Source organism: Orbicella franksi, chromosome 3, assembly GCF_964199315.1.
Source record: "Orbicella franksi chromosome 3, jaOrbFran1.1, whole genome shotgun sequence".
In the NCBI taxonomy this organism is placed as follows: Eukaryota; Metazoa; Cnidaria; class Anthozoa; order Scleractinia; family Merulinidae; genus Orbicella; species Orbicella franksi.
The window spans coordinates 26,689,941-26,716,513 of NC_138147.1; the positions used below are offsets into that span (position 1 = coordinate 26,689,941).

Here is a 26,573-nt window from a genome sequence, read left to right on the forward strand (position 1 = left end):
CGCTCCTCTATTGTTTAATAATTACTTGTCACGTAAAAGCAACGATAAGATATCACTATTAGTTACCTGAAATAACCTCTTTCCACCTAAGAATGGATCGGTCACTGGGATAAAACTAAAACTGGAGAAAACACCTTATTTCCCTGTAATGGAGACAATAACTCTTTCAAATCACCATTGCGAGAGTAACAACATATCGTCTGCAAAATAATTTCGTTATTCTTATTTGAAGAAGTTGGAAAGGCATTCACAATTGAGCTGTGACTGCATACACTTTTCCGTTGTTTAGTAATTACCTGTAGCATGTAAGTAACGACCAGGTATCACTATTGGTTACCCGAAATAACCACCTTCAGCTAAGAATGGATCGGTTCTTTAAGATACAAATAAAACTGCCAAGAAACTGGCCTTTGGAGGCAACTTTTTTCGGTACAATGACGACAAAAACTGTTCAAAATAACCATTTTGGGGGTAACAACATATCATACTCCAAGGAATTTTTAATTATTCTTATTTGAAGAATTTGGAAAGGTATAGAATTGGACTGTTACTAATTTTGTAACTGTTGAACATGAAATTGACAACTGTGTAGTGGACAAGTATTACTGAACTGTCAAGACATCTGGTGCTGGCATTTGCCCCTATTATGTCTTCTGCAGGGCACTTACATTTCTCAATAAAAATTTTCGTCGAGCGTGAGAAAGTAAAAATGTTTCTTTATGATACCAAGTTTAAGAGCAGTCCATGCAATCTGGCTTGAAAAATAAATAGCGTTCATTTCTTGTGGGCTGCAAGACATTCATGTACCTATGCTAAAACCACAATGCGTTCGAAATGTTCCATCAGATCTTAGGGAACATTTCGTTCACCCGTTAAATATTTAAGAAAATGCTTTGTCTGCATGAGAGAAGTTAGTCCCCGATATAAAAAGTTACTCAGATTTTCCTCTATGACCTTTTTCCCAATTTTATTATGGTTGCGATTATCGGTAACTTTGTGCCCCGCAATCATACTCGTGAACTTGTACATATATTCCTCAGTGCAACCATACTTTTAATAATTTGGCTAGGCGAGTGGCGCAGTGGTCAGAACGCACGCCTAGCTCCCATCAATATGGCCCAGTATCGATTCTGTCCCGGTGCCATACATGTGCTAAATCTCCAAATTACAATTTAAGCAGAATAGAGGACGCACCTGGAAACCAGTTAAGACTGATGTAGCTTCCTCTCTAAATCTTGCAATTTTATTATTTCTTTGTCTATGTAAGTAACGTTTGGATATCACTGTTGGCTAGGTGAAATGACCAGTGTCCAACAAGCAATAGATTGGTTCCATAAAATACATTAAATAACAGTATGAAATCGACCTTTGAAAACAATGTTCTCTTGCAAAATGGTAGCAACAGCCTGAGTGAGGAATAGTGCGCCAAGGTATTTAATCACTCGAAGTGAAGATCAAGGCAAGTACCTTGATCCTCTCTTGATTTTTCTTAACAGGAGAAACTAGAAAGAAAGAAAGAAAGAAAGAAAGAAAGAAAGAAAGAAAGAAAGAAAGAAAGAAAGAAAGAAAGAAAGAAAAAAAAAGAAAAAAAAAACGGCGGGTTGAGAATGCCTCAAATTCAGACAATGATCGATACGCAAGGTATTATGTGTCTTACGAAATATACTGAAGATTATGTTAGCTTTTGAAAGCAAATACTCCCCTTTTTTTCTGAAAGATTACGGTGGTAAGTTTCTCTTGCAATGCAATTCAGTGTTGCTGACTTGCCTAGCTGTCTTCCAAATTTCTATAAAGAATGTTTCGAAGTCTTGTGCAATTTGTATATGTAATAAAACTACATGCTGTCCAATTTGGAAATAATTGGATGAGAAAAATTCCGAGGACTGCCAAATTGGACTAACATTCTGGATGTCTGTTGTTTTTTGGCTTAAATCCTTGCATACTGCTATTGATTCTCTCAACGTACTGTTATTGCGTGTTGTTAGAAAACTTATGTAGTATTGTGAGCCTTGTAAATGTTATTTATTGATTGATATCCTTTTCGGGTGTTAAGTATAAGTAGTGTATTAGTGTGTAGTAGTGTAGTATACAAAGTGGATGTAAAGTAGAGTCAAGTAGCGTGTAAAGTATAAGTAGTGTAGTAGTGTGTGGTAGTGCAATATACAATGTAGGTGTAGAGTTAAGTAATGTGTAATGTAAGTAAGTTCTTTACAGTACGTGTGTAAAAGTTCCTGTAATGAAATGAATGTAACATAATTATAAAAATAAGAAATTAAAAAAAACAAACAAACGAACAAAAAAAAAACAAGAAGAAGAAGAGGAAGCTAGAAAGGCGAAACTGAGCAGTGAGACAAAGTTCAGGCCACAACTGGTAAGGCTTGGATTGTTAATATATGAGCCTCCACAAACTAGACATTTAGTTGTCGACCACTATTTGTTATCAAGAACTTAAGAGCAATTCTCCAGGAAAGTGAAGCAAAGTTGGAAATGAAAAACTTTAACCCCCCTTCAATTTTGGTCTGGAGGTAGGTTACTTTGGGGGATAAACAAAAACAACTATATTTGGATCGGCAGATGTATCGTTGCCATGGTAACCGCACTAGATGACGTCGGCCTCAGGACCATGTTTCACTCGCAAAAAGTAAAAGTGAACGAGTCTGGTTCTCGGGTACATATAAACCAATTCAAACGAAATTCATACAGAGGGTAGAGCCACTCTCCCAGTTTTAAAATTCGCTGTTAAAATATTTTGGGTTTTACAAACAAGAAGAAGATGCTCGTGTTACTATGTTCCCTGATATCCATTTAGACCAGCAGGAAAAACAAGCACAACCATATTCGTAATTTCTCCGAAAGTACTCTTTCCACGTAAACCAAATTAGCAGCAGCGATTACACAGATATTGATGTTTCTAAATATCATAAAATCAAATTGGGGAAAACTATATTCTGGCCATGGGTGCGGAAGACACCTGGAGGAAATTGCAAAAATGCAAAATTGGTAGTCTTGAGGGCTCTAGTATTTGGCTCAAACAGGCTTTAGAGAGAAAAAACCAGCTTCAAAAGTATCTTTTTGTTATCTTGTCTGTTACCTACATCTAGTTAATGAGGTTTTGGCCAAAGAATTTGATGAAATATAAATTGCTACAAAACCTACCTCGAAGGTTTTGGGAATTTCTTCAGGATGCTTTCGTCGCGTGTTTCTCTCCAGTGTCTCTCCTTCGCTCACTCCATTTTCTTGACCAAATCTAGCGGAGACTCTGATCTAACGGTTACTCCCATCGAATGTCCAGTTTGCCGTGTTTCAGACCAGAATGATGATACAAGTAGCCCGCATACACTTGAAAAGAATAGTTGACAAGGTCAAAACATGGTCGTAAGACTTGCGATTTCTCCCGTCGAGCACCTAAATTCATCAATATTATCCAACCAGGAAGTAAAGTAAATGTGTCGAGATCAATGTACAAAGCAAATGCATGCCTTTGAACAATCCAAAGTAACGTCTTTGGCTAAAATCGAGTCAGACATTTCGATAGTCGATAAGCCAAGAATGGTGAATAAACTGAACGCGTAGGCCGGAAGTCGGAGAAGCACGACTGCAGACCGGATGTAACACAATGTAATGGGATGTTAAACCGGATGTAAGTGCAATGATATCCTCTTGTAATGGGATTGTTTTACAATGGCAATGGTGAAGAAAGCCAAAACAAAAAAACAAAAACAAAAAAACGAAAACCGAAAAACCGAATAAAAGCATCCAAGAAAAATTAAACGTTGAGCAATCTCATACCCTGGAAAACTGGGAACAAGGTTGAAATGTTTAGGTGCAAAGTCTAACTCGGATTCATACGTACCACAGGGCCCCACGTTGAATTTATCGTTCGTTGAATGGCTACAAGTGCAATCTGCATTTTTGGCACGCACAGCATGCATTTCCTCTGTTTTTGCATACCTGTATAGACAGACAGAGTTCGAACGTCAAAGAGTTCTTAGAAAAACTAACTTGCTTGTTCTCATTCAAGCATGCACATCATTTGTTGTTAACGAAAACCTGAACATATTTTAACACCTGTCAGTACTCCTGGATTTACTGTAGCTAAACCAAGAGATAATAAATGGTATCCTCTCCTATGTAAATTTGATCCAGTGTAGTAAAACCAATGGACTAGGGCTACCCCTCATACCTAATTACACCCATGCCGAGGTATTTACGAAAATAATGGAACCTTCTGCCAAGGCAATAAACCCACTCAGCTTTGGGAAATTCCATGCACTTTAAGGATTGTGTCACGTTGGACAGCTAAGTACATACCCAGCCGTCAGACTGACTTGAGACTATGGACACAAGTTCAAACCGTCCCCACCCCCCTGGATTAAGGGCCAGGGACCCCAAAGAGGTATCCAAAATTAGCCATACTCCTGTAGATGTCTCCAGACTTGCCGGTAACAGAGCCCCCCCCCCCCCCCCCTGGAAAATAATGTGCTACCCTAAGCCTGCGGCATCGATTTCACCACAACTCGCGGAGTAAACTTAGGTATGCGTTTTTCAAACCTTCAAGGAAAAGTGCAATTGTAATGGCTCTATGTTTCGAGGTCATACATTTTCTGTAAAACAACATGTCCTTTTGCACTCAGATTAAGTCACTGTCTGAGCCCATCTAAGGTTGACCTGCCCGTCGGCTTGGAGAGGTAAGATCAGTACATTATAACAACCCTGTTGTGCTTACAAAATTTACCTTTGGCTTCAACTTTATAACAAACCAGTTTGATTTTGACAGTGTGGCATGTTTATGATCTACAGCCCCTACCTTCATCTACAAAAACCAAAACTCAAATTAAAATTGAAAACAAGAAAACCAAAAGACTATTAATCCAGTCAAACTGGTTTGAAAAGTTTACCAACAAAAATAACTTCACAGCACAATTAGCAGACCCCTTTTTCAAAACTGCCGGTCGATATATAAATATATATCTGACCGGATTCGCAAAAACATAGCCATAGAATTTGACTTGTCACTGATAATCTTGCTACAATTCTGTCCCAGAGCTAGCTTTCCACGAGGCTTATCGTAGCTCAAATAGCAGCAAATAACTCTCCTGTATGCCTTTTGAGGCCAGGAAGACTAAATTCACCGTCTTTTCGTTGAATCATGATTTGTACAATTTAATTAAGAGTGCTTTTAACATGAAATTGGAGTCTAAATCAACACGAACGTACAGATATCAAAACCGCGTCGGAGAGCCAATCTATTGCTTTCTAAAGGCCTGCATCGTCCTAAATGGACTAAACAAGAGCTTCCTACATCGAGAATCGATTGAAATTCAGACAAACTAGGCCATAGTTAGCAGTAAGCGAACACTCAACATGTTGTCGTTACGTCAATTATCGCCCGGAAGCCACGCAAATAAATTTCTTCCGCGCTAGCGAGTCACAGACAGTTCTGATACTTAGCTAAGCCGAGAACGCCTAAAATTGATAAAACAAGGAAATTCTACTCACGATCAGCGCTTAAACTCATGTTCTTTTCTCTCCTCGTGGCCATGTTTTGCTGGCAAATAGCAATGTCCCGGATGTACTTCAATTTTGTCGAGCGCGGAATGGCACATCCAGATTTCAACAGTTTTTTTTTTTTCAAAGTTCAAAGCAAATGACGCCAACAGCAGCTAGAAATGTCTAGTCCATTGCACGTCTAAGCCCTACATTGATGTAGCTAAAGAGTTTTGTTGTCTAAAGCAAGCAAAACATTATCGCCACAGGGCAAACGGCCTTTTGTTACGGGACTAAATGTGACCCGTACAGTTTACACATCTCCTCAGGCCCGCCTCACGTACGATAATGGACGACGCTTACTAGCAAATCGTTAGACTTGGGCCTTCATTGGACTTAATGATGTCCTCGGGCAGACTTCCTTTAGACAGCAAATACAGAACGCTAATCGGTCGCTCGTTGTCAGAGTCACCGCGCAGACTGAACTCAGACGAGTGTAGCCTGGGCTAAAATTCACGCAAATTGAAAAGGGGGTAGTCGATAAATGATGAAAAAAAAAATACCTAAATAAATTAAACATGCGGCAGGGAGTTTCTACATTTCATGCTAGGTAAGATTTACAAGTTGCTGTCATAGCGAAAGCAGAAAAGAAAAAAAAAAAAAATGAAAAAAACAAATAAATCAAAAAACACTTGATTCAGTCTTTAACACCGTTTTCATAAATCCAGACATATATTTCAAGGGAACAAGACTGCATGACCCAGAAAGGTCGAAAAACGAGCGCGTCTTATTTCTGTCGATCTTTCTAAAGCATTTAGAGTCAAACTAGGGAATTCCCTGAGCAGTTTAGGTCATTCTCACGCGGGATCTTAATCACTAATTAGATGATAACATTTTTAGCAAGAATTTCCTAGCATGTCTGCAACACGATGCAAGCTCATTTCTGCTGTTCAGAGTTGACATTTCCGGTTTACATAAGATGAAAAATTTCTCCCACAAACACAAATTACATCTCTTGGTAACATTCGAATAAGACCTAGCCTGTTTAACTATGCGCCACTTGATGTCATACTTAATGTTCTGATCTTTCAGGCTCCATATATATTTACTTAGTCCAGTAGCGTGTTTGTACCGCTCATTTCGAAAAGAACATACGTGATTTATGGCGCGTTTTCAGGGTCAAAATTAAAAACTAACTTTTCCACCTTTTCTTACTTGCTAAATAAAATGCCACTCATTTCCTGTCTTTGAAATTAGACAGTGCACATCTCTTTCGACCTCCGAAACAATACATTCCGCGTTTCCTGAATACTAAAATCATAACATCCGGCATATTTTGACCTTTGAACAAAATTATCCGCGTTTCTTGACTTCTCTTGAATTTTAAGTCCGGCATGTTCTGACTTTCAATGTAAAAAATTACCTAATGTCGCATTACTTAGTTGAAACATCTCGACTAAACATCCCATACTGACACTTTAGTTCATAATGAAACCCCGCTGCTGAGCCGACATTCTGATTTGCAAAATTTGTAAATTGTAAAGTGGCGCATAGTTAAACAGGCTAGGTCTTATTCGAATGTTACCAAGAGATGTAATTTGTGTTTGTGGGAGAAATTTTTCATCTTATGTAAACCGGGAATGTCAACTCTGAACAGCAGAAATGAGCTTGCATCGTGTTGCAGACATGCTAGGAAATTCTTGCTGAAAAATGTTATCATCTAATTAGCGATTAAGATCCCGCGTGACGCGCCACGTGACACGCAACACATCTAGTATGTAATTGTATTGTTCTGTATTTTCAAATATCTTTGAATGTAACCGTTTTTTTCTGGCAGTCGCCTGAAACTCGGAGTAGCGATTAAATGACCATATAACCTAGCTCTTGAGTTTTTACTGTTATTCCCGCTCTAGTTCAGCTTTTGAGCACTTTGTAGTAGATGAGAATTTCACTCCATTTTTTGGTTATATATATACATATATATATAGTTTAGTGCACGATATATATTGCGAGTAAACGCTACGGATTTTAGATCTACGACATGATTGTCGAAGATAATGCTATATGGGATGCATCCGCGTGTAAGGCGGAGTAAGGAAAATAGTGAACCTCATTATTTTATGATTTAAATCTCTATGCAACGCAGGTATAATATACTCAAACAGAAAGAAAAAAAAAAAGGTTTTGCTAACTACCACTTTATTCTTCAATAGGATGCCCTGCTTACTGGAAGCAATTTGAAACCTCAATGTATACTGTATTCTCAGGAGAAAAGTCTTGGAAACACGCAGAAGGATTTTGCAGGTCAATGGATGCTCATCTGGCGAAGATTGAATGCAAAGATGAAAGCCTTTTCATTAAATCCCTACTTAAAGACTTGAACACGAACTCAAGCGCTCGATGGCACTGGATCGGCCTGAACGATATTGAAGTCGAAACCCGACTGGCAGTGGTCTGACGGAAGCTCATTGGGCCCGTATCAAAGCTGGGCACCCAATCAACCAGATGATTCTTCTCTCAACCAAGATTGTGTCGGCTTATATCTTGTTTTGTGGCACGATGGGCCGTGTTTGTCTTAACATAGATTTATATGTGAACAAAAACATTGAGCTAGGTAGCCTGAAAAATATATCCAGTCCTTCCGTGGATATTAGTGGCATATATCACTACGATTTCCAGCAGCGGAAACCTCAAATGACAAACCACTAGAAGTCAGGTGATCAAGCCCTGCGGTTGCGTTCGGAGTTCTCAACGCGGGCTTTTAATGCCGAGAACTTTACGTACGTTTTTGTTTTTGTTTTGTTTTGTTTTGTTTTGTTGTGTTGTGCTGTGCTGTGCTGTGCTGTGCCGTGCCGTGCCGTGCCGTGCCGTGCCGTGCCGTGCCGTGCCGTGCCGTGCCGTGCCGTGCTGTGCTGTGCTGTGCTGTGTTGCGTTGCGTTGCGTTGCGTTGTGTTGTGTTTTGCTTTGCTTTGCTTTGCTTTGCTTTGCTTTGCTTTGCTTTGCTTTGCTTTGCTTTGTTTTGTTTTGTTTTTGTTTTTTGTTTTGTTTTGTTTTTGTTTTTTGTTTTGTTTTGTTTTTGTTTTTTGTTTTGTTTTGTTTTTGTTTTTGTTTTTGTTTTTTTTCTTCTTCTTTGTTTATCTTTAGTTTTTGTTGATGTCACGTAACGATAAGAACGTTATGTAAACCAATCTTTTTAGTACATTTTTAGACGTAAACTTTAGGAACGAGTGAAAATAGGTCTTTTAATTGCCATTTGAAAATCAAACCGAATGCTGTTGTCCGAAAATTCAATATGGCGGCTTCTTCAAGCGAAATAGTTCTTTCATGGTTTTATAACTAAACCGGTAGAGGCCATAGCGTCAAACGTCAAACGCCTAGATGAAACTGCCGTTTACGGTTTGCCGATAACGCGTAAACCCTGGTGCTAAATGGCTCCAATGTTGCAATGCGTGTTGCATAGATGTATTCAAGTCACGATTGGTTCTTAGTCTAAATCTCATTGGTTGAGAGAGTAGCGTAGAGGTAGTAATGCAAAACCAAAGAAAACCCGTGTTACTTTCGGCACTCAGCCTAATGTAAATTTCGAATTCACGGACCACAGAACATAAAGCTTAGGTTCGCACTGACGCCATATAATACAATTTTAAGCATAATTTTTCGAAAAGCGGAATAGCCAAGGCTTTGAGATAAGTAAATATTACAGTCAGTACATATCAACAAACCAGGTAAATTATTACAAAATCGTAATATAATACACACACACACACTAGCTATATGCTTTATAGGGACACTAATATGACCGTCGTTAGTTCGAAAAGTTGACATCCAAATAACACATTTCCATTGCTGGAAATAGAAAAAAAAAAAAAAAAAAAAAAAATTGGACTTCCAATTTTTCAAAGCATCTATGGAGCGGAAATTGTTTCGAGAAATGGAGAGGTCCGCAAAATCGAGTGTAAAATATCGATCAAGGCTTCGAAAAATCTGGATTTCACTGCATTGCGCCTTTGAGTCTAAGACTATTCCCATTTCTATAATTATGTTCTAGACAAATTGCTAAAAACTAACAATAGTTTACTCTACCTTTAACATTTCATTTAATATCTTAATCTTGAAGTTCTTGGCGCATTTCGAGAACGACTGCATTATTTTGACCAGAAACGGAACAAATTCACCATGAATTGATGTCTTTTTGAAACTGAATGGCAGCCATGATCTTTGTGCTAGAGATTGTTGGAAATGATTGATGTGTAATCTATGTGTTTGAAAAGACAAGACTGACATGAGTAATCTTTGTTAGACATTAATGTAAACGCTGGCTTATGATTGTAATCTAGGCGATTAAGAGAATAGAGCTACAATCAAACGAGTGAATGTAAACATTGAATGGAGTTGAAACCGAAATAAAGATAGATACAGTCCTTAATGAAACCAGTGCCGAAATTTATCTCTCGTAAACGTAAATTACACTTTTATCATTTCGAGCAGTCTCCGACAAATAGCAGACAATTATTGATCAATGTAATCAAACAATTCAGGTCTTAATCCCACAGGCTAAGAAGGACGTTTTTAAGTACTCATATTTTCTAAGAACTTTCGTCGACTGGTACTACCTTCCCGAGGAGAGGGTTGCCTCTCGTTCCCTATGGGACACGAGGGTGCCAGTGGTTTAACAAAATTTCGCGCAATTGGGGCTTGGGGGTTAAATTTCAGCATGCGCGGTAATTATGTTTTTAAAAGACCTAGAAGTAAAAAGTAAAATAAGTAAGACTTTATTTAAGTCACGGACTCTTAGCTACATACAAAGCTACCTTACAGGACTAGTCACAACATAAAAAAGAAATATAATAAATTAAACTGAATAATACTAAAAATGCATATGCATGATTACTGTTAAAATCGATAGAATATACAAATAATTTAACAAAGAGAAATCTTAAAACATATTAATATGGATCAAACTTCTAGGTGCAGCAGCTGGCCAGCTCCACGTTAAGTAATACTTTTCTTGAACAGTTTATAGTTACTTATTTGCCTGTATCCGCTTGGTAGTGCGTTCCATAGCCTAGCCCTTGACAACTTATCGATTTTAATCCATACTTGGTTGTATTTACTTTTGGCAATGCCACAATTGCATCTAGTTGGAATTCTCGAAGATTATAATGACTTTCTCTTCGTTTTAATAAATGGCAGGTGAATGTCGACGCCCTCTGCTTATTAACTACTTTATACATTGTAGTCAGTACCGCAGCAAGTCTCTGATTCGACAGTGTTTGCTGGCCACACCGTTTTAACAAAATTTCGTATGAGGAGCTGTCGTTGACTTTCTCTAATTTATCGGACGCGCGCTTCTTCCCAAAATGCCACGTCTCAGCACAATAATTGAAATGAGTGCTGGAGTTGAAGTGTTCGAAACTGTTTTGAGCCACATTAATTGCGATATGGATAGTTTCCTCAGGTGAAATGTTCCACAATTTTCAGTTTCTTGGTTTTTACAAAAATCAATAGCTTTAACCTATGCTTAAAACATTTCTAAAGGATTTTACTGAAAAAGGGGGGGGGGGGGGAGGGGGGAGCAAGTAAAGTAAAAGAGCTGTGGTCAGTCTGCTAATTAAGGAAAGGAATATTCACTATCAGTTTTGCGTTTTTATTTCTGAATGCCAATTCATTGGCATTTAGAAGTATTGCTACTTCTGATTGCCAATTTATTGGCATTCAGATATTTTTAAGGGTGCAAATTTCACTAATTCACTCAATCTATCTCTGTTAATCTTGCTGCAAATCAGCAGACAGTGTACATCGTTTTATCATTTCGGAAAATTTGGAGATTCGCTGTCGGATCTCTGATGCAAATAATGAAATAAGGGACATTTTTTTTTCAAATGTGCTACCCCTGCTACCTTTAAACCTTCCTCACTTTCTGCTGATCTTAAATGAAATGAATTCCCAATAAAATAATGACAAACGAGCCTGTAATCACCTGTAAACTAACACAGTACAAATGCTTTTAATATACATTAGTAAGCCTTTTTTTTTTTTTTTTTTCTGTCAACGCATTATTAACAAGCTAGACAACTGTCTAAAAATCCCCCTGGCCCTTGATTAGGGAGACAACTGCTCACAAATATATCCCAGTGCAAAAGAGCATTCCAAATCATTCCACTCTCCATCATCATAACCACGGAAATAATGCGATTGCAACTGGAAACTTCCCTTTAAAATATGTCCACAATCTTGATTATCTCCGAGGTTGTTAGGGTTACTTTTCCCCCAGTTGGTATATTTTCCAAGTAAGCTTTCATCCGTCCAGATCCACTTGCCTTCTATCATCTGATCACTCAGTCCGATCCAGTAAGTCCCTTCAAGTGCCTTGAGGAAGGTCCTTGTAAGGAAGTCGTTCTCCTCTGCTGATTCGATTTTTACCAACTGGGTTCCGAGTCTTTTGCATTTGGCCTCTGCATTGTTCCAGGTCTCGGGCGCAGTAAATGCCTTGTAACATGAACCAGAAAGTGGCCCTCCACCGGGAATAAAACCTAAAGGAAGAATATAAAATTTACACCTTTGTCACCTTACTTCCAACAACTTTGACGACAATAATAGACAGGAATATGTTCAGATTTGTTTATGGGACATTATATCTATTTTACTTACTTCCTTTGTTTTTTTTTCAGTTGAAATATTCCTAGAATTACAAAGTTTTCAAGGCTGTAGATAAAAACTTTGAAGGTGTTACACAGTCACGTGTTTATTTTGTCCTTTACAAGCCGACATTACACACGTGATGTGCGTTGAAAAAGCAATATCTTACCGAATAGGTGATAAAACTTCAGCTTGCTCTAGGGCTTTTTACGAGTTAATCTCTCTTTAAAATAATACGTTATATGTGTTTAAACTGATACAGACTAATCTTCATTTCCGTGTACGATATTGTTACATTGAGATTCGCTCATTTTTACGAGGATAACAACATATCAAAATACCTTCTTTACACTGTTCCCCTCTATACTCCTCACGGCAGTCGCATTTGTATCCTTTGTCGGTAAACCCTACTTGGCATAAGGCATATTTCCCAGGGCAAGGACTGGGATGGCAAAAATTCTGAAAAAAAAAAAAAAAATTAACATAAGGTTATGCGTAATTACTGGAAACAAAACTCTTTTTTAGTGTTTCACACATTGTGGCAGAGCTCCGACGGCCCGAAGGAATGCCAAGCAGACTCCCATACTCAGAGAAACCAGTGAATCGCCTCTCTCATAATAAAAATGGTTAGCGGTATTGCTCGTGAGCGTGTATGCACAACGACAATTCCAGCTAATACGTTGACCGAGACATACACCCTTGGTTTACAGCGTACATCTTTGATATTGGATATCCATGTTACGGTTAATTGACACCTGTCAAACAAGTCATCCGCTGACCAGTATCACGTGACCATATCACGGACTTAAACTTAGGGCTCGTTGAGGTCGCTTTTTTTAACTTTACCGCCTCCCAAGTACTGTTGTGACGATTGGGTCGTGGTCTTAAGCTGCGTTAGCCGTTACGGTAATCAAGGCCGGGTTGTTCATATGTAAGTATTGATTCGGAAGCTGGTTAACTTTAACTTAGGATTAAGGGTTAACCAAAGTATAAATTTTCCTTGTATGAAAATGTTTTTCACTGGTTATGTTTTCTGCAGTTTAAGTTATTCAAACTTAGAGGGCCAAAAAATATAAAGAGAAAACTTCACCGCAGTGTCAGTAAAAAAAAAAAAAAAAAACTCCAATCGAAAATATAATCGAGATTTGATTTAAGTACCACGAAAGTAAGCAAGTGGGAACAGACATGCCCAAGTCATAACAAAGTATGTCAAACAATCTACAGTAGTTAAACATGTACCTCAACAGCATGGTAAGTGTAAAGCTGTCTCTCCACCAACTCACGATGAGATGGACTTTCATATGTGTCATTGTTCAACTCACAAATGTGTGATCCTTTATCTAAGGGTCCCACATTGACTGACACACAGTTTGGCTCCAAGTAACACTTCAGTCGGCAGCTTCCCTCATCGGACACTTTCTCCGTTCTTATCAAGTGACCCTCGAGTGCTCTGTTCGACAATGGTTCCTTGAATATTAAGATGCGGTCATATTCCGTCTCGAACACTGCAGAAAATAATCAGGTAGACATATTTTACAATGTTATAGCTTTAAGAGTCCCTGTCCATAAAAATGGAAAATAACTCGGCAAGGGTCGAAAATTCGATTTCGCTCATATTTTCATGGTAGATAGGCTAGGGCATGACAAAAACTACTGGATAGTTTTTTTGGCAAAATATCCTTTTATTTCAAAGAAATATGCAAATTACCAACTTCCGTTAAAATCGTCATTTGACGCACCATTTTCTTAAGCCAGTTTGAGAGCCTCGCATGCAAAACCACATCATTCTTCCGTCTTTAAAGCACTCAAATATTTTTGTCCAATGTTTAAATGTGTACTGGGTTGGTTTTAGGGAATGTTGCGTTGTCTTTTTGGGTGCAAAATAATTAAATTTCGAAGACAGGTATTTCACTCACTTAAAAGTACCTCGTGAATATAATTGATTTTCACCATGTGCGAAACCTTTAAATGGATTAAGCTTCTGGTGATTGAATCGCAGAAGGATGATCTACAGATTCCTGTAAAAATTTCTTTGGGCAAATGATTGTGAGCGACGCGAGAGCTTTTCAAAGTACGTCCAAAATGCAAATATTTGACCATCCGTCGTCAAATTTCAATTTACGGGTTAGACGTATATTTTAGCAAGCGCCACATGACTTGACCTATAATAAGTTGAAATAGACACAGAGCTGATAATTTCGAGATGTTCTAACCTCATTTGCTGTAAAGACAGGTCCAAAGTCGATTTGACGTGTTTCTCTCACCATTCGTCGCACCTAAAGCAGAAGTTTGCTTTTGTTTACATAACGTCCGATGTACATCGCCAACTGTCAACTTATTTAATGGTCGAATACCATGAATCTGTGACTCTCTTTCGACACATATGATTACCACTGCATCTAAGTCAAAAACGGGTAAGTCATTTGTAGATAGTTGCTTGCTTTGCACTACACCAAAATATTACGTTTGATCATCATGGTTTGATGGCTTGAATCCTTGCTTGCAGCGGTTCCTTTTTCGTCACGCAATACTCTCATCCCATTTTAGGGGGTAGGGGTAGGACAATTTCTATCCTAATACATAAGGCTCCGTAAAGCTGGGTACCGCTGGGAGCACACAATCATGTTGAGTAGGAAGAGATTAAATTAAGAAATGAGAAGAATGAATAGTTTACCATTGCCCCTGTTGATATCTTTTACTCGACCACCGCTACCTACATGGCCTGCGTAATACTGTAACGCTAAACTCATACCTAGGTCTTTTCGCGCTGGCTGTGCAATTATTTTTGATTTACATGTAATACAGTGGGCTACCCCCGGGGAAATGGGTGGTGACCGCTTACTATGGGGCTAGCCGCTTAAATAGAGGTGTACCCTGAATATTTAATTTTTCACCATCGGGTTATAAATTTCTTGGTGAACGTGGAGTCAATTCAAGACAATCATGATAGACGTGTATTTGAATTATCACTCGTCATGCACCTTCAATTTCGGACCCTTATCTACCATCGCCCTTTCCAAGACAAAGTGTTTAAATTTTGGGTGGCCGCTGAATTGTCTTTACCCCTATGATAGGGGTAAAGACAATAGTGAAACTCTTATCGGAACGACCAAATGGTGGCCGAGGAGGTAACCGGTCAATAGGTGTTTTATTTACAATATTTTACTGACAATAATTTTGGACTGTATTGACAACAGTCCTCTATTTTCTGTCACAAACATACCGATGCCTCGCCACTAGGCAAACAAAATACGCCAAATAAAATGGCATGGCCAGGGCTATTTACTTGCGTAATTACTAATTAAATTTAGTCTGTTTTTCTCATGAATTAGACACGTTGTGATTTCCTATTTTCATTTCAGCTAGTTCTTGCTTCATTGATCTATAATTTGTTTCATGGCGATTTTTTTAAAATTCTAGTGAGTACTGGCACTAGCTTTATCAGCTGTTGTCTGAAACATCAAAACATACAACAAACGTGATTTGGACCAAGGCCACGTACACTATAGAATACGATTATATAAATATACACATATTATTATATATATGAACAAACAGATGAACAATGATTAAATTGTTTCATTTATTCTGAGAGTGCTCTATACAAAATGGATCAAAATATGCAGCATATGCCGTGACAGCATTGCGTGAGGAACAAATAACGGCTGTAAGATTGTGCTGCGCCGACACGCTTATCAGCAATGGTCAGCAATCGATCAAACGCATTATTTTGGCGCATGGCAAAGCAAGCAACTACCTACAAATGACTCAGCCATTTTAGATGCAGTGATGTTCATATGCGCAGAAAGATGGTCACAGATCCATGGTATTCGACGAATAATAGGTTGACAGTTGGCGATGTACATCGGACGTTAACCTTGTGTAAACAAAAGCAAACTTCTGCTTTATGTACGACGAATGGTGAGAGATCGACTAGAAACACGTCAAATCGGCTTTGGACCTGCCTTTTGCAACAAATAAGGTTAGAACATTTCGAAATTACCAGCTCTGTGTCTATTTCAACTTATTATGGGTCAAGTCATGTGGCGCTTGCTAAAATATACGTCTAACCCGTAAATTGAAATTTGACGACGGATGGTCAAATATTTGCATTTTGGACGTACTTTGAAAAGCTCTCACGTCGCTCACAATCATTTGCCCAAAGAAATTTTTACAGGAATCTGTAGATCATCCTTCTGCGATTCAATCACCAGAAGCTTAATCCATTTAAAGGTTTCGCACATGGTGAAAATCAATTATATTCACGAGGTACTTTTAAGTGAATGAAATACCTGTCTTCGAAATTTAATTATTTTGCACCCAAAAAGACAACGCAACATTCCCTAAAACCAACCCAGTACACATTTAAACATTGGACAAAAATATTTGAGTGCTTTAAAGACGGAAGAATGATGTGGTTTTGCATGCGAGGCTCTCAAACTGGCTTAAGAAAATGGTGCGTCAAATGACGATTTTAACGGAAGTTGGTAATTTGCATATTTCTTTGAAATAAAAGGATATTTTGCCAAAAAAACTATCCAGTAGTTTTTGTCATGCCCTAGCCTATCTCCACAAGAATATGAGCGAAATCGAATTTTCGACCCTTGCCGCGAAATTAAGAATTTGTCTGATTTTTACAGGCAGCCACTCTTAAACTCTTTACCCACTCACGTTTCAGTAGGAACCCATTTTTGCGTATGTCTAAGAGAACCATGTAAAAACAGTTTGACCGATTGGACCTCAGAGAGTTGGATCGAGGGTAAGATGACATCAAAAACTCAGTAGCTTAAAATAGACCAATTTCGATGTATTAAAATTCAGCCTTAAACAATAGACCTCAGTACGAGGCTCTGGGGAATACAGAGTTTGTGGGGTTTACTCTCCAGAGACTCGTGCTGAAGTCTATTTTGTTGGGCTGAATTTTAATATATCGAAATTGGTCTGTTGCAGCGTGTAAACGCAGCCTATTGTATATGCAAAACACGCGTTTAAAAGTCTGAAAGTTCGAAACTCCCGTGCTGCAGATTTAATTAGGCGCGTGCACACGCATTGCATTTTCAAACTAGTGAGTCTTTGAAGTCATCTTATCCTCGATCCACCTCTCTCGAGATTTTAAAGTTAGTAATCGCAGACCATTAATTAGGAAAATTTCAGTCAAAATAAACAGGTATCTTTTTTTCAAATAAAGGCTTAAAACTTCTGTCGCTTAGTGATTCAATTATATAATTTCGAAATGCAAAGGAAACGTAGAATTGATTTTTCGTCACAGTAGCACTTTAAAGTGTGCGCCTCAAAACGAAGAAAAACGTCGAAAATTGGTCACTAATTGCACGTTCGTCTTTCGACTTAATAAAAATGACCTTGATCGATATTTGGTTTATTCGTTGGTAGGTATACTTATGGTAATTTATCCTGAGGCTGTTTTTTATATGGGATTTGTTTGTGGAGCTTATCTATTTTCTTCAGAAAAAATATTGCAGTAATCAATATTACAATATCTGCATGGAATAGCCAAATTTCTTCCCAAAGGACGACGAAACGTTTGCCTGATAACTCGCGTAATCGAATGTGTATCTCTATAACTACTGCCTCACGTATACCTGAGCAAATGAAATAGTGTTGTGCCAAACGTGGGCACGAGTAAAAACAATTTTCAACGAATAGTTACCAATTGGAACAACAGGAGCCTTCCTTAAGCGTGAAGATTCTTTTGAATTATCAACTTGATTGTCAGCCATTAACAAAAAGGGTGTATAAGATCTTTAGTCTTTTTCTCTTCTTGTTGCCTTTAGATTAAGTTTCTTGATAGATATCCCTCTCTAATTCAAGCTGGATGACGAGGAGATGTTTGTGCACTATATTATCCTCTCTTTGCAACTGCAGTCAAATGTTTTAAAACATCATTTCTTTTGATATCACCGTTTCTATGCTCTCCCTAGGGGAAATTTGCTTTCTGCATGCCGCTGCTCGCATTGCCTTTGACGTACAATGAGTGATTTTTTCTGACGCTTAGAAAGTGGATATGAATTCATCCGTCTGTCCGCACAACGACGAAGAAAACTAACTAGTGATAGCGCGAGAATTCCTGCAGTTCTCGTAAAAAAATATTTATTTTTGAGCTATACGTGTCGTCATTGCAATTATTATAGGTTTCCATAAGGTCGTAATACTAGCAATAATGATAAATATTGCATAAAACGTACAACAGTTTTTAAAGACATGTTTCGGCATGCTTATGCCATCTTCAGTTTAATAGAGTGACTAATGATACGTGACACAAGTTATATACTACAAAATATGAATAAATTATTTACAATATGCATTACAAAACAGTGGAAACGGAAATTACAGAGTTAAAAAGGACTCATTTTCTTTTCAATGGTAAATTTTATGATCAAGTCGATGGGGTAGCTATGGGCTCCCCTTTAGCACCTATTTTAGCTAATCTTTTTCTTGGATTTCACGAAGAAACATGGCTAAATAATTTTAACAAGGCCGACATCTTACTCTATAGGCGTTATGTTGACGATACTTTTTGCGTCTTTAAAAATGAGCGGGATGCCATGTCTTTCTTTGAATTCATCAATTCTCAACATCCCAACATCAAATTTACTTTCGAGAAACAGAACGACGGTAAACTTTCCTTTTTGGATGTTCTGATTGACAACTCTTCGCATGACTGCGTTTTTTCAGTTTTTCATAAAAAAACGTACACTGGTCTCTTAACAATTTTTTTTTAGTTTCACTCCGTTTCGCTATAAAATTGGCCTTGTCCGTACTCTCATTGACCGAACTTATAAAATCAACAACACTTCTTCCGGTTTTGAAAACGATTTGATCAAGCTTTCGGACACTCTAAAACGTAACTCGTTTCCTTCACACATCATTGAAAAAACCTTCAAGCGGTATCTTAACAAGCCTTCTGATCAAAAAAGCCGCAACGTTAATGATGAAAACAATATACGCTATTTTAAGCTTCCTTTTATCGGCCAGTACTCTAGAATAACGGAACTCAAACTACGGCAATTACTTAAACGTTTTTGTGAAACGGATCTTAATATCAAATTAGTTTTTACTTCTTTCAAAATCAAGAATATGTTCAGTTTTGAAGATCGTACTCCTGATGCTCTAAAATCCATGGTAGTTTATCAATTTACTTGTGCGGGATGTAATTCCTGTTATATTGGTGAAACCAGTCGCCATTTTTCTACCAGGATTAAAGAACATACAGTAAGCGATAAAAACTCGCATATTTTTAAACATCTTTCTCAATTTTCTTCATGCAGGGGCATGTACACACCTTCTTGTTTTCGCATCTTAGACTCAGCGAATAGCTCTATTGATCTTAAACTTAAAGAAGCCTTTTATATTGGTAAGAACAAACCTGACCTTAACAAACAGTTACATCACTTCAACACCTTTTTAACTCTGTAATTTCCGTTTCCACTGTTTTGTAATGCATATTGTAAATAATTTATTCATATTTTGTAGTATATAACTTGTGTCACGTATCATTAGTCACTCTATTAAACTGAAGATGGCATAACCATGCCGAAACATGTCTTTAAAAACTGTTGTACGTTTTATGCAATATTTATTATAGGTTTAATGTAGATTATAGCTCCCTAGATGAGCCATTAGGGATCTTGAGGCAATCGCCCGTGTATTATTTTATGTTAAAATAAAATATAATATTATTGCAGGTGGCGTATTTTGCCTAGTTACCTGCGCTCACGCTCACACGCTCTCACATTTCCTCTTTTCGCAAAAAAGTACTTTCCTTAATTATGTTTATTTGTTGCGGCAAAGAAATATAACGGAGATTATGGGATTCAGACAGTCCGGCTTGCTCACTAACATTTGCTGCTGGCTCATATTTATATTCACACTAATTATTAAAACACAAGTAGGTACGAGCTGCCACCGCCAGTAGGCATGAGGTGCAGACGAAAACAAACAAAAAAAATTAAAAAGTTCCACAGATTTAAGGGGAACACTTGTGATGCCCTGTACCATGTTTTTCTAGCTATTTCAGAGAATTAACTATCAGCCCAATCAATAAAAGTTGATTTGCGCAATGTCATGATAATTGAAATCATTCCTGTGGCATGGGAACGTCACTTCTGGGTTTAATAAATATCTCATTTTTCAAAGAGACCTGTTCTGCTAAATGCGCTAGAAGTGCCCCTACACCAAGGAGGTTTTTGTTTAAGTTTATTCAAAATTACTAGTGCAGTTATAATTCATAGATCTAAGGTCCCAATGTAACTTAAGACTTCTTTCACTGCATATAAATTCATCTGTTCCTCTCTACCCTTGGAGGGCTTTTGGGTTAGGATATTTTAAAATTTAACTAATATTAAATATTTCGGTCTCGGTAAGGTGCGTTATTGTGTTGAGCGATTTCGTTTATTATTATTAACTGTTGCCGAGCCTTCAACAAGAGTTATGAAAGTAATTAAGAATAAAACTTACCAGCATACACAATGGAAACTAATCCAAACAAAATCCACATGAGAAATACAAAGACTTTGATCGAGGCCATCCTTCCTTTGTCGCTTTGCTCAATGTCTTTGATGTTAATATTCTCTATAGTGTAACAGGTAAATTCTAACTTTTGTGGTAATTTTTTCAGTTGTCAAAGCAACCACGTCTATTTTCTTCACTGTCTAATTAATTTAATTTACTGACGCTTGAATGACGCTAACAGCAAAAATACATAAGTCTGCTGTGACAATACAAATATAAACGCTTTCTTCACAGAAAATCATCTGCAACAAAAACATCCGTTTATTGCTAACACTTTGAAAATTAATATTAACCTTCCAGCTCTTGAAGTAATATATGATATATGTATATAGTTTTCAAGTAAATGTTGTCTTAAATGTAAAGATCGCCTGAAAACAAGGTGATCGTGCCGTTGGTAATTATTTTAATCGGTGACGTCAGAATGGCAACTCCCCAAAAGAAACAATGTTAATGACAAGCTCTTAGAATTCTGTTGGAGGCCTTGAAGTGTCACCGAAGCGAAAGATTAAGAAAACAAACTGAAAAAGCAAAGGACTAACTATTTGCAGAAAGTTTTCAATCGACCTACGTGATGTCGATTAGTTGGACAAACTGCAACACATGACTGAATTATTCATTTTAATTATGCCTCTTCAATTTAGCTTTTCAGTTATTTCACAATGCTCAATTCGGAGACAAGTGACCAATTTTGAAATCGCGAAGCACGTATGATCCCCTTCAAAGTCTTAAGAATTTTCGTGTGGATTCTTTTTGGCTTGGGTCCACTGGCCTATTCAGGTAAGTGAGAGGTAACTCAACATGTATCTCGTGTTAAAAATTCAGGTATAAATAAGCAGAAAGAAGTAATCATGTTTTAATTTATAAACTTAGGACTAGGAACGAGAACGTCGACAGCATTGATGGTTTAAGTACAAGTATATAACATGTATCATATGGGCAGATAAAGCCCCACCCCTTTAAAGCAACAGCAGGATAATTCTTTTATATCTTCTTAATGAACATATTTTGAAGTGACGTTAATTAATTAGTGAAAGAACGTACCTGAGAGACCTGAAAGTGACGAAATATTAAATGGTTTGCACTGGTGTGATATATCTTAAGGTTTTGTGATAATTTATTTGTGAACACAAGATACCGGTATTTTATGTTCAGTCTTAAGAAGTCCCCTTAGAAGAGTGTGACGTCATGTGTAGTCACATGACTCTCGGACCATGTGCTTGCCGTGTTGAATTAAGCATGGAGTTGTCGTCCTTATAAAGATTGTTTGCCGTCTTTGTTACCTCTTGTTTACGCTCTCGAATAGCGTAACATTACATGGTATCAGAAGTGGGATGACGTCGTATTGTTGAAAGCCTCTGTGGAGATATTTCCAGCTTTCGAGATCCCAATTGAGTGAAGATTGTGTCAACGCGCCGCCATTGTTTTTATAACCCGCGAACATGCCAGGTGAAGCAGAAGCTGCTACTGCTCCCGGCAATACTCCGCCGTTTACAAGGTTGATTGCCAAAGTATCGCTTCCGCAGAAATTCCACTCGAAAGGAAACCTAGCAGCCCACTGGAAAAAGTGGATAGAGATTTGGAAAGCGTACGAAATTGTCACGGGGTTGGAAAAACAACCTTCATCGCTTCGCGTCGCCACGTTTATCACGTGTATCGGTCCAGATGCTTTGAAAATACACACTGGATTGCCGTTTCCGTCGGATGATGACAGGCAAAACATCGACAAAGTCCTCGAATTGTGGCAAAATTACTACATAGGCAAGACGAACGTAATTTACGAAAGATACAGGTTCAACAATCCTCTAAAAGAGTCTGACGAGTCGATTGATGCCTACACAACAGCACTTCGCACGCTTGCCGAGACCTGTGAGTTTGGCTAATTAAAGGAAGACTTAATTCGCGATCGTTTAGTTTGTGGTATCAGGGACAATAGTCTGAGGAAAAAGCTTCTTCAGGAACCGAAATTAACCTAGGATAAATGTTTTGATAGCTGCCGAGCAGCCGAAGCGACTAAATGGCAAATGCAAGCCATGACAAACCAAAACAACGAATCAAGCGACGTCAACGTACTCAAATCGTCTTCTGACAAGTCAAACGCCCGTATGGTTGACGACTGTAAATTCTGTGGCAAGTCTCATGAAAGAAATAAAGGTAAAGTTTGCAAGAATTGCAAGAAAGAGAATCACGTCGCTAGCAAGTGTCATCTTCATGAGAAGAAAACTAGCTCACAGAAAGAAGAAACCAAATGCTCCGAAGTCAAGCTCGAAGGAAACCTCTCGAAAGAAAGTGTCCTTTGTCGAAACCGGTCTCTCATTGGAAGAGAAAATTTTATCTGTAGAGCTCTCCACCGAAGATGATAATGTGAGTACTTCTGAAGTTATCAATTCTGTGACTGATTTTCCTAACAATGATCTATGCAGTTATGGAGATAAAAGGGAAACCTGTAAGAATGCAGATTGACTCTGGTGCATCGTGCAATGTTCTTTCAAAGAAATACCTTCTAGAAGTTGCAGAGATCCAGATATCAAACAAGCTACTGACAGCTTACAACAAGTAGCAAATCTCAGTACTTGGAACGGCAAGAGTGAGCATGCGTAATCCTAGGACAAGAAAGAGGTATAACGCCGAGTTTGTTGTAGTGGATGGTAACTACACGCCGTTAATAGGAGCTCGTGCAGCGCAACAAATGGGTCTTCTTGTGGTCCAACACCACAATATCCAGCTGGTGAGCGACAATGAAGCTCTCGCCACCTCTCAGAGTAGCTCTCTCACTAAAGAGCAAGTGTTAACTGACTTTGCGGACATCTTCAAGGGACTCGGAAGAATGGAAGGAAAGTTACACCTTGAAGTAGATGACTCAGTCTCCCCTGTGGTCATGCCTCCCCGCAGAGTACCAGTAGCTCTGAAAGGAAAGTTTAAAGAAGAAATTGACTGTCGCATAAATGTTAGTGTCCTAACGAAAGTAGAAGAGCCGACTAAGTGGGTGTCCAGCGCAGTTGTCATGGCAAAATCGAATGGGATAGTCAGAGTCTGTATCGACCTAAGACCCCTGAACGAGGCACTCCATCGAATTCACTACCCCCTACCTGTGGTTGGTGACATTCTGCCAGAACTTGGGAAAACACGAGTTTTCTCCAAAGCAGATTTGAATGATGGCTTTCCCCAGATAGAGTTAGATGACGAGTCGAACCGCCTCACTACCTCTCAGACACCATGGGGCCGACATCGTTGGTTAAGAATGCCTTATGGAATCAGCCCTACGCCTGAATACTTCCAGCAGAAGCTTGATCAAAACTTGCAAGGATTGTCTGGTATCTATAGAATAGCAGATGATCTACTGATTGCTGGTCAGGGGGACACTAAGGAAGACGCAGATAAGGATCATGATGTAAACCTTGTACGTGTATTTCAGAGATGCAGAGAGAGGAACATTAAATTAAACAAAGCAAAGTTCGACTTCAAATGCCAACAAGTGACATTCATTGGGTGTTAAGCAGCGAAGGAGTCAGACCTGACCCCAGGAAGATTGATGCCATAGTGAACATGGAAACTCCCGTTGATGTTCAGGGTGTCCAGCGGCTCATTGGTATGGTCAAGTACCTTTCGAAGTTCCCCAGTAACCTGTCTGAGTTATGTCAGCCTCTCGGCAAGCTTACGCACAAGGACGCTGAGTGGCGGTGGACCCAGCAACAAGAACATGTCTTTAAGTCTCTCAAAGTGGCGGTTACACAAGCCCCATTCCTCAAGTATTTCAGCCCACAAGCCCAAACTAAAGGACAAGGTGATGCATCGCAAAACGGCCTCGGATTTGCTTTATTGCAAGAGGGCCAACCAGTTACATATGCAAGCCGCCTACTCACCCCAGCAGAACAGGGATACTCTCGGATTGAGAAAGAACTTCTAGCTTAGGTCTTCGGGCTAGAACACAATCACCACTACACATTTGGAAGACGGGTGATTTTGTGGACTGACCACAAAACTCTGGTATCGATTTACAAGAAGCCTGTCGCTTCAGCTCCAAAGCGTGTCCAGAGACTTTTGTTAGGACTCCAGCAGTACGATGTTGACCTAACGTACAAGCCTGGCTCTGAAATGTACCTAGCTGACAATCTATCTAGAGCCTTCCACAAGAGCACCATCCAGTCCAAGGCTGAAGAGGAAGCTGAAACTATCGATGCAACCGATTTTCTCCCGATCTCAGAGCCCCAGCTGAGGGAAATTCAAGCAGAAACAGCTCAAGATGACACTCTTTAACAGCTGAAGAAAACCATCATCAGAGGATGGCCTGACACGAAGAAGGAAGTCTCCACATGTCTCCATCCGTATTTCCTAGTTAGAGATTAGCACAGGATGGTCTAATCTTCAAATGTTAGCACTGTGTCATTTCCTTGAGCCTGCGCACAAAGATTAAAGAGAAGTTGCATGGAGCCCACACCGGAGTTCAAAGTTGCCTCCGACGAGCAAGAGAAACCGTGTATTGGCCAGGAATGAGTTCCGACCTAACTGACCACATTTCGAAGCGTGAAATCTGTTAATCTCAGCAGTCAAACCAAGCAAGACAGCCTCTCATCTCTCATGAGGTTGTTGATCGACTTTGGCAAAAGATCTGTCCAGATGTTTTCACACTTCATGGTACAGACTACCTCTGTGTGGTTGACTACTATTCAAGTTACTTCGAAGTAGATAGACTAGAAACTAAGACCGCAAAGAGGATAGCTAAGATACTCCGCAAGCAGTTTTCAGTCCATGGAATCCCAAATCAGCTAATCAGCGACAACATGTCGTTCAGTTCTCAAGAATTCAGAGAGTTTGAGGCCAGCTACGAGTTTGAAGTCATCACAAGTTCACCTGGCTATCCCCAGAGCAATGGCAAGGCTGAAAATGCCATCAAGACAGCAAAATCCATCATGAAGAAAGCTAAGCAAGTAGGCACAGATCCCTACTTATCCCTGCTTGACTGGAGAAACACTCCTTCTGGAGGAATGTCTAGCTCCCCCGCCCAAAGGATGTTTGGACGCAGAACAAGAACACTGCTTCCCACCACCAGTTACCAGTTAAAGCCAAAGGTCCAAGGAGATGTGAAGAAGAAACTTCTCAAGCAGAAGCCCAAACAAGCCAAGTATTGCAATCAAAATACCAAGGGGCTCCCGCCTTTACAGACCGGAGAAGTCGTCCGAGTAGCCCCTAAACCAGGCAATGGAGAGCGAAAATGGTTTAAGGCAAGAGTTGAAGACCAGGTTGATATCCGTTCTTACGAAGTCGGAACAGAAGACAGTAGACTGTACAGAAGAAACCGTAGACACCTCCGACAGTCTAAGGAACAATTTGTTCAGACTTCTGAAACCAGTTCAGTGCGACCACCGCAGGACAACCACCCTAACACACCGCCTGCCGCAGCTGAACCATTAAGACCCCAGCTTACAGGTCAACCAGTCCAAGACAACTTTGCTAGTCAACTCAAGCAAACAGAACCAGGAGCTACCATCAGACCCAGTTAAACCAACAGCTGTGACCAGGAGTGGACGAGTTTCTCGGGCCCCACAGTACTTACAGAACATTGTTACAGTTAAATAAGGCCTTTAGAAAATAACCGTTTGCCTAAGCTGTTTCATTGTTACCGCGCAAAGCTTAAGTCAAGTTAACAGACAGTCATTCAGTTTTCAGTAGTTCTTTATTAGAAAGTTTAGAGACATTGACTTTAGTCGTTCAGTTAATCATGGAAAGCTTGTATGTCATAAGCCCGTTTAAGTTCGTTAATTCTAACATTTGCCTTTTTGAAAAAAGGAACGGTGTGACGTCATGCATAGTCACATGACTCTCGAACCATGTGCTTGCCATATCGAATTAAACATGGAGTTTTTGTTCTTATAAAGACTGTTTGCCGTCTTTAATACCTCTTCTTTGCGCTCTCAAATAAC

At 39.0% G+C, this 26,573-nt stretch overlaps 1 protein-coding gene, 1 long non-coding RNA gene and 1 pseudogene across 3 annotated transcripts in view; 1 reads left to right on the top strand and 2 right to left on the bottom strand.

Moving 5' to 3' along the window:
- LOC145480476 (EGF-like repeat and discoidin I-like domain-containing protein 3) overlaps window positions 1-8,096 on the top strand; it is a 49,461-nt pseudogene extending 41,365 nt beyond the window's left edge. The window contains exon 5 of the transcript XR_014048517.1: window positions 7,701-8,096. The product of XR_014048517.1 is annotated as an EGF-like repeat and discoidin I-like domain-containing protein 3 (transcript). The remainder of the gene's footprint in view (window positions 1-7,700) is intronic.
- LOC145482927 (uncharacterized) overlaps window positions 1-26,573 on the bottom strand; it is a 123,483-nt gene that overhangs the window by 50,723 nt on the left and 46,187 nt on the right. The window lies entirely within an intron of this gene.
- Window positions 11,590-17,864, bottom strand: LOC145480478 (alpha-N-acetylgalactosamine-specific lectin-like). The gene is made up of 4 exons (XM_081458727.1): window positions 17,795-17,864; window positions 13,366-13,631; window positions 12,468-12,585; window positions 11,590-12,020 (listed from the first exon to the last, which is right to left on the bottom strand). Exons 1-4 carry the CDS (start codon window positions 17,862-17,864, stop codon window positions 11,590-11,592), a joined length of 885 nt encoding a protein of 294 aa, XP_081314853.1.

Coding starts and splice junctions, on each gene's coding strand:
- LOC145480478 (XM_081458727.1), bottom strand. CDS start 17,864: ATGGCTGACAATCAAGTTGATAATTCAAAAGAATCTTCACGCTTAAGG. Junction 13,632..17,794: donor GGCTCCTGTTGTTCCAATTG/GTAACTATTCGT, acceptor TATTTTCTGCAG/TGTTCGAGACGGAATATGAC. Junction 12,586..13,365: donor ACACTTACCATGCTGTTGAG/GTACATGTTTAA, acceptor TTTTTTTTTCAG/AATTTTTGCCATCCCAGTCC.